Below are 14,428 nucleotides of genomic sequence, written 5' to 3' on the forward strand. Positions count from 1 at the left end.
ACCAAATTTACTCACACAATATTTTCATCATCATATCATCATCATCACCATCAGTGTGCCCTCTAACAAACGAGATTTCAGGAAACTTTTGAGTCAATTGAAAAATTTGTGAAATTTTCTTGAGTCACAATGTATAATTTCTAATCAACTGAAAACTTTCTTGTGTCACAGAGAATATTCATGAGTCATGGCACGCCAAATAGGCTTAGAGGGCACACTGATCACCATCATAATGGTATGCTGGCTTTTTCAATGTCAAAATATTTTATTTGCACCTTTTTACATGTGAGGAAGATTTCACTACCCTTCCACCCCTATTTCCCTGGTTAGAGGTCCAACTCTGCTGTAGAAATCAATAGGATCGGACTAAACCATGGTGGTGATAGGGGTAGAGTTTTCACAGGTACCGGGTACATGTACTTCCACGGACAGTGTTTTCAGAATCAGGCCAGCTGAACATGCAATCAGAAATGCCACATTTCATACAGGCCGTAACACTCTTGGCAATATGTATCTCATGCATAAGTATTAAATACTTCACAAAGCAGATCTTGGTTTCAGTCCATTGAGATCCAGGTATAAACAGAAATATATACACACACACATAAATACATACTTCTATCTAATCAATGCAGTGTTTTAACATTTTTCTAACATGACTGTTTTATCATTTTAATGGTTGAAGCCTCAATGTACCCGCCAGACTAGTGTATTACTACAGTTCTCCATAGGGTAGCTTGAACCACTCATAAGAAAATAAGTCTGAAAGGACTGAATATTGAGACAGACACTTTCTGCACGCTGACAGCCGGAACACTGGGCAAGCGAGATCGGCTTTTGAAACGCTACTTCTGCCTTTTGAAATGCTACTTCCCTGCAGTTCCTTCAAAGGTGAAAGGTCACATCTTGTCCAATTCAATATCTGGATAGCTACTTCACTGTGATTAAACGACGAGAAATGAATAGATGAGAGCCCAGACTTTCTAATGCTCTTTACATTTTATTCAGCAACACAAACAAAGTACATGTACATGTTATTGCTCAGTACCCAGAGGTCCGGTCAGATCACTCAAAGCTTTGATGTATCAACCATATGGTCTGTTCTACACCGCTAACACTCGATAAAAGAACAGTTGTTCAAACCAACCTGACATGCAGTGAAAGAAAATCAATTATGTTTTTTTGGAAATTAAACAGACACCCAATCTCCTTTGGTAATAACTCAACTGTTTAAATTACAGTTAAATTATATTTTGTTCCAAGTGAATGCTCATCATATGGTTAGCTCCTGGCCTATTCGGTTTCTAGTGTTACATTTTTCTGATAATTTTTTTTTCTCATTAAAATATTTTGCACAAACATTTTACAGCTTTCCTCCATTTCAATAATATGAAACTTAATAAATTTCATGGACTCTGATGGAATTTTTGGTTACAAAATAGCAATCGTAGCTTTCAAGATACATACAGCTTAATACATTTGTACATGTACATCCTGCAGATATATTTACAATTTAATTGACATGTAAAATGGATCTAGTTGCAAATGTGATGTTGTTCTCCAGAAATTTTCTTAGTGTTGTACCAAAACAAGAATCCTCCCCCAAGACAAATAAAGTGACCTCTGACCTCCAAAAAATATGAAAATGAACATTGCAATTAGAAAGGGTTCAGTTATTATTAAAACTGTGTATTATACTAAGTTTCGGGTTCAGTTATTATTAAAACTGTGTATTATATGAAGTTTCCATAGAAAACTGAAATATCTTCTACATTCTTTGATAAGGCATTTGTAAACTTGTATTTAACATCACGACTCATATTATCACATTATTCTGGTTGAAAAGTGGGGCCAGGTCTTTTCCAGGACTTTCCTCTTTGCACTAGGGTGCCTTTCAGGATACCATACCCCTTAGGACAATGTTGAATCAAAGCTGGTGTAGTGTACAATCTTATCATCAGCCATATCTGTGATGTTAAAGAACAGACATTTTTACATTCACCTGTATATTTCCCCTATTGTATTTAGAAATATATTGAAAACCATTACCAATTTTATTCATCATTTTCATTCATTCAAGAAAATTTTACAGTAGACACGATTTGAAAATCCACACTTTCTGTCCATAACAAAGTATAGTGACTTCATAAATTGATAAAGTGAACCGATTTGATGAAAATGTTGGCTATTTAATTCGCACATATCAGTTCATTACATGTACTATAGTAGAATAATTCATAATATCACATGTCCTGACCTTTTCAAAAACACCTCCAATATTTATCATGACAAAGTAAATAATTCAGAAATACAGCATACCATATAAAGGACCTTTCAACATTGCAAGGAACTGTAGTAATGTATTAAAATTTCAACAAACATCTGTCAATCATATCACAGGCAAGTAAATTTGATCGCTTTTTTTCTACTGCACCATAGCAGACATTAGATAGCCACTTTGCCACATTTCATTCAATATGGATTTATGCAAACGAAGTATCTGTGCCTTGAAAGGGACGAGCTACACTTTGCTGTCCTGTGCCCTAGTGACCTTTGACCCATACAAATATTGAAAATGAGCGTTGCCATTGGAACAGGTTCATAAATTTTTCACTAAGTAAGAACCAGACTGTTTAAATTCCATTAAAGAATTATTACATCGGAAATTACAGACGTTTATACATTATTAATGAGACAGGCTGAATAAATATAAAAAGTATATTGATGTATTGCTACAAATATGGTACATACATTTGAGTAATTATGTCAGAATTATAAGATTTTGAGTGTCAGCAGAGATGCTGCATGCAACAATTTATCAAAAGTCTTTGTGAATTCATGTACCTTCCTCTAAACAACATGGGGCAAAATTGTATTTTATCCAACAATTGTAATTTTGCACTGCAATTTGTTTGCCCCTGTTGAAATTAACACATTCTAAGTATTTACAGTACTGAAGTAATGATGCACTATAATAATGATTTTGTGTTTTGACCAGTTAAGATCTATAAAAAAATACTGAATGCTTAGATAAGACTTAAAAATGGTAATGCACAGATACACTGTAGAATGAGTGTTCATCACTTTGTCAGGTGCAAAACATTAGAGATTCTGTTCTCAGTTATTCAGTGTGACAATATCATCTCTGAACAATGAGAGATGTTAATGTTGTTACAAAGGTGAACAAGAATCTAGGAAAATGTTGTTATGAGTGTCAATTGTTGTAGCGATGGTGGCAGACATATTTCTTGAAGCAAATCAAGGTTTCATGTCAATTTACTCCTTGTCAACTTCCAGTTATTCACTAATGTGCACTTTTTGTTGCAAAAGTGCCAAAATTCCAGGATTGCAAAAATCTATAAAAGATACAAATATTGCCATACTTTCACCGTTACATTCAGTGATGCATGAAATGCCCATGACAAATTGGGTAGATATTTCTTTCTCAATGGAACAAAGGATGATTTATGGTCGCTTGAAAATTAAACTTTCCCATTCAAGATGTTCACTTATGTTCTGCATTAGATCATGCAGGGTCAAGGGTGATGGTAAACTGATTATGAACGACTAGTTTCATGTAAAATTTCTTAAAATTGGTCAAACTTGTTGAAGAAAATTTGATACTACTGTGAAGCGCTATATCATTATAGGTTTTACTCAGAAGAGCATGGTATATTGACCCTTTGAGTGCCAGACTTAATTTTTGTCACCTTTACAGAGTATATCTCAGTCAAATTTTTTCAGATTTTTGCCAAAATTTTGATAAAGAACTGTAGCCAAGGAAATGTGGTTTCCATTTGGTCAAAAATTATGGAAAAAATTACAGAAAAATTCCTAAAAATTTGGTAAAATGTTGCACCAAAATTTTAGTCAGAAAAATTACAGCACTCAAAGGGTTAATCTGTCCTGGATTCCCATACTTGGTCTATGAAGATGCAGCCATGCTGTACAGCAATTGAAAAACAAGGAAATTGTACCAAAACCACCAATATCAAAAGTTTTACCAGCCTCTAGACATGTAAATGTTGGCCAACTTTCAACATGTACATGGAATTGAGGTAACTCCAGTCACTATGCCTTGGAAAATCATACAGTTAAACTGAGGCAATGCAATATGTGTGGTGCTGTTGGCAGACAGTGTATCACCAGACTTTGGTAAATACCATTAGTGGTTCTGTACACAGTGTTTAACCACTTGCTCATGTAAGTTCCTATCATTAGTGTTTCTGTACACAGTGTTGAACCATTTGTTCATGTAAGCTCCTATCATTAGTGTTTCTGTACACTGTGTTGAACAAATTGTTCATGTCAGTTCCTGTAGATTTAGGTGAACTCTGTGATCAAGCACACTGTCCTTTTCAATTTCAAGTTTCAACTGTGTCCAAAACATCTCTTGCCCCAGTGTGTCATCGGTCCATTGAAAGCATTTCTTCCGGCATTTAAGAAGGCGTATCAGACGTGGCAGCTTGTCCTCAGGAACCGGCTGTAGCTCAACGAGAATGATGACATCTCGAAGTTCATCAAAGAGTCGCTGCAGGGCCATTTCAAGTTCAAAGATACAGAACTGATCTTCAATGAAGTCATCACTCAAGATAAAGACTACCTTATCACTCGCGTGCACGCACTCATCTATGTTAGTAGCTATTGCAACACCTGGGATATAGTCCCTGTCTTTGATACAGAGTTTGAACCTGTCCCCTTCTTCAAATCGAGTCATCATCTTATGTCTGACCCAATGATAATTTTCATCTGCGTATGACACCATGATTTGGTTACTCTTTGGAACATTCTTGCCTTCTAATGGATGATAGCCATTTTGAAGAACTCCCAGTTTCAGTTTCAACAGGAACAGTTTGTACTTGATGTTCCACTTGAACTTCTGCCAGACCAAGATGGATGAGACAATGACCGTGGCAAGGACAGCAGATACAGTACCCAGAATGAGAGGCAACTTTGACTGGCAATGCATTGTTGATATGTCGAAATCCACCAAGTAGACACCCTCATACTTACTTGGCGAGAAACACTGATAGTCCTGCAACCAATATATCTCACGGGAGTACTGTGATCGCTGCTGGAATAGCAGCCTTCCAGGATTTTCCATTAGCCAGGAATAAAACCACCGGATGTCACATGTGCATGCAAATGGATTGCCTCCCAAGTATAATTGTTTCAGAGCGGGCAGATCAGCAAATGTGGTGGAGTTGACGGTTTGAATATTATTAGATCTTAGATCTAGAGTAACCAGATTACTCAGATTTTCCCAAATACTCGGTGTGATTGTCGCAATTTGATTGTGACTGAGATCCAAGTAAACTAGTGAGGATACGTTAGAGAAGCAACCACTGTCAATTTGATTCAGAGTTGCCTTGCTAAGCTGAAGAATCTTCAAGTTTGGGAAACTTTGAAACAGGAAACACTTCAGTAAATATGGATTCGGATCAGTCTCGTATGTCTTCATGATGATCCCGTCCATCTTTAGGGTGTTGACATGCGAGAGTGTGCATCCTAGTGGTTTGTCTGGAAAGCTGATCCCTGATGCGCCACTGATATCCAAGTACTCAAGCTGTGGATATGTTGTGGGAAGGTAACAGAGATATCTGTACACCCAGAGGCCAACTGTTCTTGTCCGTGCAAAATCAGCAATGGTCAGATTCTTCATTGGTTTAACATTGGCAACATCAGTATGGAGGGAATCACAGCCAGTCAGCTTTAATCTTTCCAAGCTGGGCACGTCTGTCAAGAAGGACATGTAAAGATGCCGCAGAGAGGCATGGTCATTGCTGTATTGAAAATTTGTCAGGGAGGTCAACCCACGCAGTGCTCCTGCACCAAGGCTGTGAAGTGGGTTTCTGGATAAGTCTAGGAACTGGAGACTTGATAAGGCCGACAGTGCAGTCGTTGGTATGGCAGTCAGTGTGTTGATACCCAAATCCAGGTACCAGAGATTGGAGAGTCCGTAAAATGCTTTGTTCGGAATGGTTGTCAGTGATGCATCACTGAGGGTCAGTTTCTTCAACTGAGGCATCCATTTGAAGGAGAAATCTTCAAGGGTCAATCTGGTGCGCCGTATTTTTAATTCTTGTAGGGGCCCTTTGGCCAGTCCTTGGAATGTTGTACTGTGTATGTGCCATCGTACATCGAAGTAAGTGTGCAGGTTAATCACATTTGACTGCGTCAATTCATAAAGGTCAAAGGTAGTGATGTTTGCATCATCGAAGGTATAAAAAGCCTCTTGTAATGCTGATGATAACAAAGCAGAGGCGTTTGTCTCATCAAAACCAGAAATGGACGTCGGTCCTTGCCATCTTAGATAATTAATATTTCTGAATGATTTGTATGGTGTTCCTGAGGTATTTAGATACGAATAGAATACCTCTAAATTATTTAGAGAGATGTTGAAAGGCTGAAAGGAACTTCCATTGATGGTGCTTTGCACATCCCCCATGCCAAGAAGAGTCAGGTGGCTACACTTGTTGAACTCCTCACCAAAGTACAGTGTTTCTATAGGATTGAAAGGAATGGAAAGCTGCTGTAGAAAAGGTGTGTACTTGCAAAGCCTTTGGGGTACTTGAGTCAAGGAATTGAGGTTTAAACTGAGGTACATCAGTCGGAATGTGTGGATGAGACTGTCTTCCTTGAATTCAACTAGCTTGTTGCTACTTAGTGTCAGTCGCTGCAATTGTGTCAGTCCGGCAAATGCGTCCAGCGTGATTGTTTGAATCCCACAACTTGTTAAATCTAAAACTTCCAAATTTTTCAAGGGTGCAAAGGAGTGGTTGCCAATAACAGATATGTTATTTCCTGAAAGGTCCAGAGATGTCAAATTGTCTAGTCCGGCAAATATCAGCTGTGAAAGACTGGAAATTTTGTTTCTTGCTAGGTCCAGATCCAGTACTTTAGACAGACCAAAGAAAGCATGTTCCTCTATCAATCTAATGTTATTATATCGAAAAGTCAGATGTTTCAAGTTCGCTAGGTACGTTAGCTCACCCTGCCTTATAGATGTGATGTCATTGAACTTCAAATTGAGTTCCTCTGTGAAGTTACTGAGATATGCTGGGATCCTTTCCAAGGGAGGTTTCAGGGATTGGCAGTCTGTCCTGTTGGTTTCTGGATGGCCTTGGTGACAACGATAGCTGTGCAGCTCCTGCAATGATGTGGCTGTGAAGTGAGCCCACAGTATGACATAGATTTGGCACTTGAAACTCATGTGTTTGACAAACATCATCTTTGTATTGCTTCAGTCAGTTTCTGACCTCCTGGGATATCACTGTCCACAATTTTTAATCAGTTGAAGTAACAGTAAGCGTAGATTCTGATGAAACACTGAGAGTACGTTTCCAGAGGTTAAAGGTCATGCATCCTGTTTCCTGTAATATGCCAGACACTGTAATCTGTTAGTACAAGATCCTCCTGCCAGCTCGTGCGCGCTTTCACAGAAACAGCAGTGTCACTTCAAAGCTGAAATTGGAAAAAAAAAGAAACAATGTGTTTACTTGTAGCTCCATTGTACCATACACCTGGAAAGATGCATTTTGAGCGATTGAGGTCTTAGAAACTACTGAAGATGGGGTCCAATGTCCTTTAGTATGTACGTTGCACATGAAGCTCCATGTACATGGTGAAGACTGGCCAATTTGTATGGGATACTTCATGTAGAATTACGGTTTCCATTGAGGACTTTAGGTATTAACCCTTTGAGCGCCAAAGTCAATTTTTGTTGCCTATATCAAAATACACACTTGTCAACTTTTTTCAAAATTTTGCTAAAATTTTGATAAAAATCTGAAGCCAATAAAATATGATTTTCATTTGGTCCAAAATTGTCAAAAAAATTACAGAAAAATTCACAAACTTGGTAAAATGTCATACACTATAATTTTGGTGGGAAAAATTGCAGTGCTCAAAGGGTTAATATTCACTGTATCATATTTCACTTTGATGCTTGAGACCTTTCACCGGGATTTAAATTCATAGATTTGTCAGTAAAACAATAGAATCTGTTGTTATTTAGTATTTTTGTCAGAGAATTATTTCTATCAGCAAAAATTGCAAAATTAAATGCTGGTTGGTAATTAATGTGATACTGTAACCAAATCAAGGGACGAGTGAAACTTCTAGCATTTAGATTCTGTCTACATTGAATTGATTTTGTGGATATAAATGTTCTATTACATCATATTTGCGAGATATCTCCAAAAATGAAGAATTTACCATACACTGCTTGTCAATTGGCAGTATCAAAAATACTCAGCCTATCAATTTACTGTTTAAAACAATGTTTGTCTTTCAATTCATATCTTCTGGAATTAGCCTGTTCAACCCAATTCCCTGTACACAGGCCCATAATCATAATTGATGACAATGGGTTTGGTCCAAACCATGGTGGTGAAATGGTTAAATGTTTAAAGGGACAAAGTCGGCGATTTTTTCATGAATTTTGTTTGATACGAGATACTATTTATATTGTTTGACATGTTGAAAGATATAGAATGAATAGGTGACCATACATGTATTCGATCCCGATTTTAGACATGATACATGAAACCATCACGAAAATGAATGACCATTAATTCATTTTCATGATGGTTTTGTTTATCGTGTGTAAAACCAGGGTCGAATACATGTATGGTCACCCATTCATTCAGTATCTTTCAACATGTCAAACAATATAAGTAGTATCTCACATTAAACAAAATTCATGTAAAATGGCCGACTTGTACCTTCAAAGCATGCTACAGAGTTTTCAAAGTGTACTGGTAAGAACTGAGTGGTATTTCAATTATGCATATAAGTACCCAAACTTCAAAAATCAAAGTTAAATTTATTTCTGTATGAAAATTATGAAATCAATCCAATGATCAAAACATTTTTGAAGCTGTTTTAGACACTTGATCTTATATTAAAGCTTCCCTAGGTGTAAGTTTTGATATATTTTCACGTTTTGCTGGTTTTTGTAAAATACTGTAGTTTTTAAAGTTCCATTCCCAAAATTCTGTTGTAGTGCCGAAAGTTCAACCTGCCGACACAGCCTGTATGTGTGTAATGTATGATGTTTTACAGTTTACAAATGAATTCTAGTTTTGACTGGAATTCACTGGCCAACAATGATACATGTTCATGCACGGTACAGCAAACAAAATAAGACTGTTCAACTGCGCTTGACAGCATTGAACAGCGCCATCTAGTGATGACAGTCCTTCACATGAATTGCATCTTTGTCATGGGAAAGCTGACATCTGAATGGAATTAAAGAACACTGACTGTTGTGCTGTTAGCCTGTAATTTTGACTATGGCATTGAAGAAAAGTTTTTATAATGAGATTTAAACCCTTTGTTCAGCAGGGACATAAAAGCAATGATTATGAGATGATTAAAATGTCAGAGAACATAATAAGCATGAAAGTGAGTGCAATAAACTGCCAGAGCAGAGGTGTTAGATAATTATTGACCATGAATTTTGTGATTTCCAGTCCCTGGAACAAAGTTAGCTACAAGTCTATTGACAAAGGAGAATAACACCAATGCCTTTGAAATTTCATAATAGCAATTTTGATGGAACCATGTATTCTCCGGTTTGCTACCCTATACACATTTTTGCCGTTTTCAAATATGAACATTAAACAGCAAGAGAATTTTTCGATCAAAAAGCTCTGTCTGTGTGTCAGTAATCTGTAGAAAGTCAGTATCAAAGAAACAATTGATCAAATTCAATACATCACATACTATTAATATTAACAATTCCGTGATTTCCTACTGACTGGTCAGACGATAATCAGTTGAGAGTTTCTTGAACACACAGTGAGATACATGTATGTCAGTATAAGTGTATAGAACAACTTGAATTAAACTGTATCAGTTTAGAGACAAAAGCCCTTCCCTTTTCAACTGGTATTTTATCCGCTCTAGAAAGCTGCCATAGACATTTCTGTGTTGTTAATTGCACTGTTTTAATGCTCATTCAAGGTCATGATTTCTGTGTGATAAGGAAGGAAGGGTGCTTGTGAATTGCTTAATCTGCAGAATGGCATTTTTACAGCATAAGTAAAGAGTTAAGTAGAAGTGAGTCGTTGACAAACACTGATACAGTATAAGCTTATACAGTATAGCTATCTTGAGGAATTCCGTGTTTCCGGTCAATAAGTGGACAGCATAGAAATGTACATAAAATGAATTTTGAGAATTCAATACTTGCTAAGCAAATGTGGCATTTCCTTGTAACTTATACCACCGAGACTTGACCTGTGCTTTTATTTTCCGGCTTTAACCGGTACATGAATGACACGAGTTTTACACAAATTAGCGGAAGTCCTTTTCAGTATAATAGAAAGTGCTGTTTAAGTGATATTATTACTGTAAAGCTTACGTAGCATACTGATACGAAAATAAAATGTAGTTCCATCTTTTACATTATGATGTTGAAATGTCAAGAACCATTGAAACCAATTTTTGTGTTCCTTCAACAACACTGCTCAGCTTGCCCATGAATAAGACCTTTGAAAGTTTCTCGATATTCCAATGGTTAACCATTATTTTGCTGACTGTAAGAAACGTCGGTCCTGTTGCAATGATGTCCAATAGAAATGAATAAACATTTGTTTTACATTTATATGTGCATATAAGTGTTTAACCACTATTTTGCATTTCTGAAAGTGTCATTGCAGCCAAACATTGGTTTGCCACAACATCTTGTAAATAAAGTTGTCATACATGGAATGTGATGAAAGTTTAGCCAAGTTCAATCTGATGAAAGTCCAATGTAGGGATGAGTCAGTCTTGTATGCTATCGCATCTTTCTTTTTCTGCCGTCTTCCCCTCACAACATCGGATTATAAACTTTTGCTCAAACTTTCCAAAAATGAAACTTTGAACCATTCTCTCACAAAATCAACATTAAAAATCTGGGGTCACCGTGCAGTTTGGAACTAGCGAAACAAATTACGAAGCATTTTGTGATATTTGAAATTCAAATGGCTGCCATCCCTGTTTTAACTCTGTCGGGTAAAATTAAATTTTGGATTTTAATAAAACTAAGATGGTGAAAGATTTTCTTTCTCCAAGAGCTTTAGACTGCTATGCAGATAAGAGGGTACAGTGAAATTTATCTAAATGTTATCTCCCTTGTGTAATATGTTTGTAAAGTTGTGTCAAAATTTACTACAGAATACGTAATTGTAGTTAAGTTGTGGCAAACAACAGAGGGATGATAGTGTTGTTTCACAGTGGGCTTCCACTGGAATTGTTGATAGAGCAACATTAAAGCCTGTCGGCCAGTAGGAACTGATCAGTGTCTGAATGAGTAGGGCAAAGATTTCCTTACTATCCATCCCCGTACATTTTAACAACTTTCTCACGTACTGCTTCTGGCATATGCACACCTCTTTTCCTGTAAAATGAACCTCACAAGTGGTAGATCAGAAAAGAATTGAAAAAGTTTGAGAGTCCGAATTTCTGTCCCGGAGCCAAGTTCACCAATGCTGACTGTGGCGAGTTTTCTCATCTACGGATGACATCTCATCAATATAGTTTGTACTGTGTATCACAACCAAGTGATGGGATAATTGATTTGAAATGCTAACAGCAAGACTAAAGGCACACAGTCAAAGTGGTTTGCTTTGCCAGAAAGAATTTTTTCTTGAACTTTTTGAAGTAGCTATGTACATACCTGAAAGCACTGTCCTCTTCTTAATATGATCTGTTGCTCTGTTGTTGTTCAGATACTTTGTATTCATCATACAGGTAAATATATGTACATGTACTGCCTTCTTGCTTTGCTGAAGTCACAGTGACACTCCAAGACAGGAGACTTGGCTGTACTACACTGTACTACACAGGCTTCTCACTGCATTTGGACTCCCTAACTCTACCAAAATAAACATACCTACCGATTTTGCAATCATTGCAGGCCACTCCCTGATTGGTTATAAATAGCAACATCATGATGTAATTCAATATTTGATAGTTGATAAGATAAAGAGAGTTTTGCACATGGGGTACTCTGATACCGACCTGACAGCTCTCCAACACAAGGATATCCATTGTAGTCCTTCTCAAACTTGAGCCGTCATGAAACTTACAAAAGTAAAGATTCTTAGAATATTATCACAGAAAAAGTTGATGAAGGCCACCCATAAGGAGTTTCCAAAAAAATCACATCGTCAAAATGTTGGGAAAAATATTTATCTTTGCAGCAGCGGGGAGATACAAATTGATTATTGAAATTAAAGATCCCTCCAAATAATCAACTGTAAGGGCCATTTCATTCAGCCCCTCCCCATCCTTACAAATGTTGAACTGTATTATAAAGCCTTGAACAATATTTTTGTAATTCCTGAATTTTTGTTCTTTTTTGTCTCTTTCAGGTTTAATAGAGCATCTCTTTTGAATGTTGGCTTCATGCACAGTAGGGTACAGTGTGACTATTTAGCGATGCATGATGTTGACCTTTTACCTCTGAACCCTGACCTCAAATACACCTACCAGATGGTAGAAAGTGGACCGCATCATATATCATCACCTGAACTCCATCCAAAGTATCATTATAAAACATTTGTTGGCGGTATTCTGATGATGAAAAATGAACATTTTGAAAAAGTGAGTAAATATTCCTTTGTATCAGTCACAGATTATGAAAAAAAACAAACAAAATTTAGTCATTAGTAATGTATAGACAAAGTCGAGATTTCTTGGTGAAATTTGAGCTGGTGAATTTATCAGCTATGGTAGTGTGATTTCAGTGCTAGGAACGGAATCATATGCAGATAGGATCACGTCCCTGTGTGTTCACAAAAAGAAATCTTTCATCTGTTTGAAATCAGGTAAGGTAACGCTTGTGCTAAGCACATGTCACCCCTTTGAGTAGCAATGTATCGTTTATCAATAAAGGAAAGAACATAATGGAAATTTCTTTTTCAAAATCACTCTTATGTTGCCATGCACTGAAATCACATCAATTACGTTAACATGTTTTGTGCAAGTCATGTATGTCTGCACTGTAGAAAATGCGAAAAATTCCTACCAGGAAATGATTGTACCGTATTTGGACATGTTTTAGTTGAATGATTTACTTGTAGAAAAATGAGACGATTATCATATGAAAGCAAGTCATCTCACTTATGGTGCCTTCAGTGGTAAAGGAATACAGGTACTCCCGACATGTTGTATAAAGTTATTATTATCCCAATACGCCGCTGTCTTTAACCCTTTGACTACCACAATGTAGTAAAATGTAAAGTTGCTGTACCAGTGAACATGGATATATTATTGGTAGAATTATCTGGCACTCAAAGTACATGATCATGTATGTAGTACTTCATAAAGACAATGGAACTTTTCTTTCAGTCAACGTTGTCAACTTAGTACTTAATGTAGCTGTTTAGTTTAACTACATGTACATGTATAATGTAGTCAGGAGGGAATTTCTGATGATTGTTGATTTGGTATCATTCAGTTTGTCAATGTCTGATGTCTTCTTCATTTTTTTGTTCCAGGCAAATGGTCTTTCTAATAAATATTGGGGTTGGGGAAGAGAAGATGATGAATTTTATGTGCGGATGAAAGAAGCAGGATTTCAGGTACAAATTGACTCGATCTGCTTTGTCAAGTTTTGATTTTTCATTGCTAAGTTACAATCATCAGCCAAGATGAGTTTGAATAAAGTGTACAGGCTACACTGATCAAATACTACCCGGTAGTAGTAGTCCATGGAACAACTCATCCAAAAGTGTCAGCCACTGTGATACAAGTACGTGTAAATATTTGCAACTGCAATAGTTTACCAAAGTACAATGTGCAATATTTTACCGATGACAATGCGCAATGTCACTTCCTTGTCATGTTTAAAAATGGACATATAACATGACAACTGAAAGAGTGACATTTTCTTTCCACTTGTATAAACTCCCCACATGTGAATTTGATGGCTTCACAGATTTTTCAGATTTTTTTGCATTTTTTCTCCTTTGTCAACTTTGTTTTATCAGATATCCTACCCAGAGGGACTGACGACTGGTTACAACTCATTCAGGCACATACACAACAGTTCCAAAAGGGAAAGAGACAAGAAGAGATATTTCAACCAAAAAGAAGTAAGAGAAAAAAATTACTACCGCTGCTGATAAGATTAGGCTTTGTAAAGTTTTCAAGGCAATGCCTTATATAAGTTTTCTGACGTCTAGATCTTATATAAAAACCATAATGACGTTTGGTACAAGTATTTCACTGATCAGCACTCTATCAGTTAGTGTCATAGACTCCTTGAAATCAGATACATTTTTGTTTAACCCTTTGAGCACCAAAGTCAATTTTTGTTACTCTTATAAAATATACCTATAGTAAGTTAATTTTTGTTAAATTTTTGCCAAAATTTTGATAAAAAACTGGCCGATGAAATGTTGCGCTCATTTGGTCCAAAAATTGGTAAATT

At 36.6% G+C, this 14,428-nt stretch overlaps 2 protein-coding genes across 2 annotated transcripts in view; one reads left to right on the forward strand and one right to left on the reverse strand.

The window, feature by feature from the left end:
• LOC139120540 (beta-1,4-galactosyltransferase 7-like) overlaps positions 1-14,428 on the forward strand; it is a 31,872-nt gene that overhangs the window by 11,607 nt on the left and 5,837 nt on the right. The window contains exons 3-5 of the mRNA XM_070685012.1: positions 12,366-12,597; positions 13,494-13,577; positions 13,986-14,090. Coding sequence (XP_070541113.1) covers positions 12,366-12,597; positions 13,494-13,577; positions 13,986-14,090 — 421 coding nt within the window. The remainder of the gene's footprint in view (positions 1-12,365; positions 12,598-13,493; positions 13,578-13,985; positions 14,091-14,428) is intronic.
• On the reverse strand, positions 4,166-7,369 carry LOC139120539 (toll-like receptor 2). The gene has a single exon (XM_070685011.1). It carries the CDS (start codon positions 7,229-7,231, stop codon positions 4,304-4,306), a length of 2,928 nt encoding a protein of 975 aa, XP_070541112.1. The 5' UTR covers positions 7,232-7,369; the 3' UTR covers positions 4,166-4,303.

The sequence above is a fragment of the Ptychodera flava genome, chromosome 20, assembly GCF_041260155.1.
Source record: "Ptychodera flava strain L36383 chromosome 20, AS_Pfla_20210202, whole genome shotgun sequence".
NCBI lineage: Eukaryota > Metazoa > Hemichordata > Enteropneusta > Ptychoderidae > Ptychodera > Ptychodera flava.

Coding starts and splice junctions, on each gene's coding strand:
- LOC139120539 (XM_070685011.1), bottom strand. CDS start 7,231: ATGATGTTTGTCAAACACATGAGTTTCAAGTGCCAAATCTATGTCATA.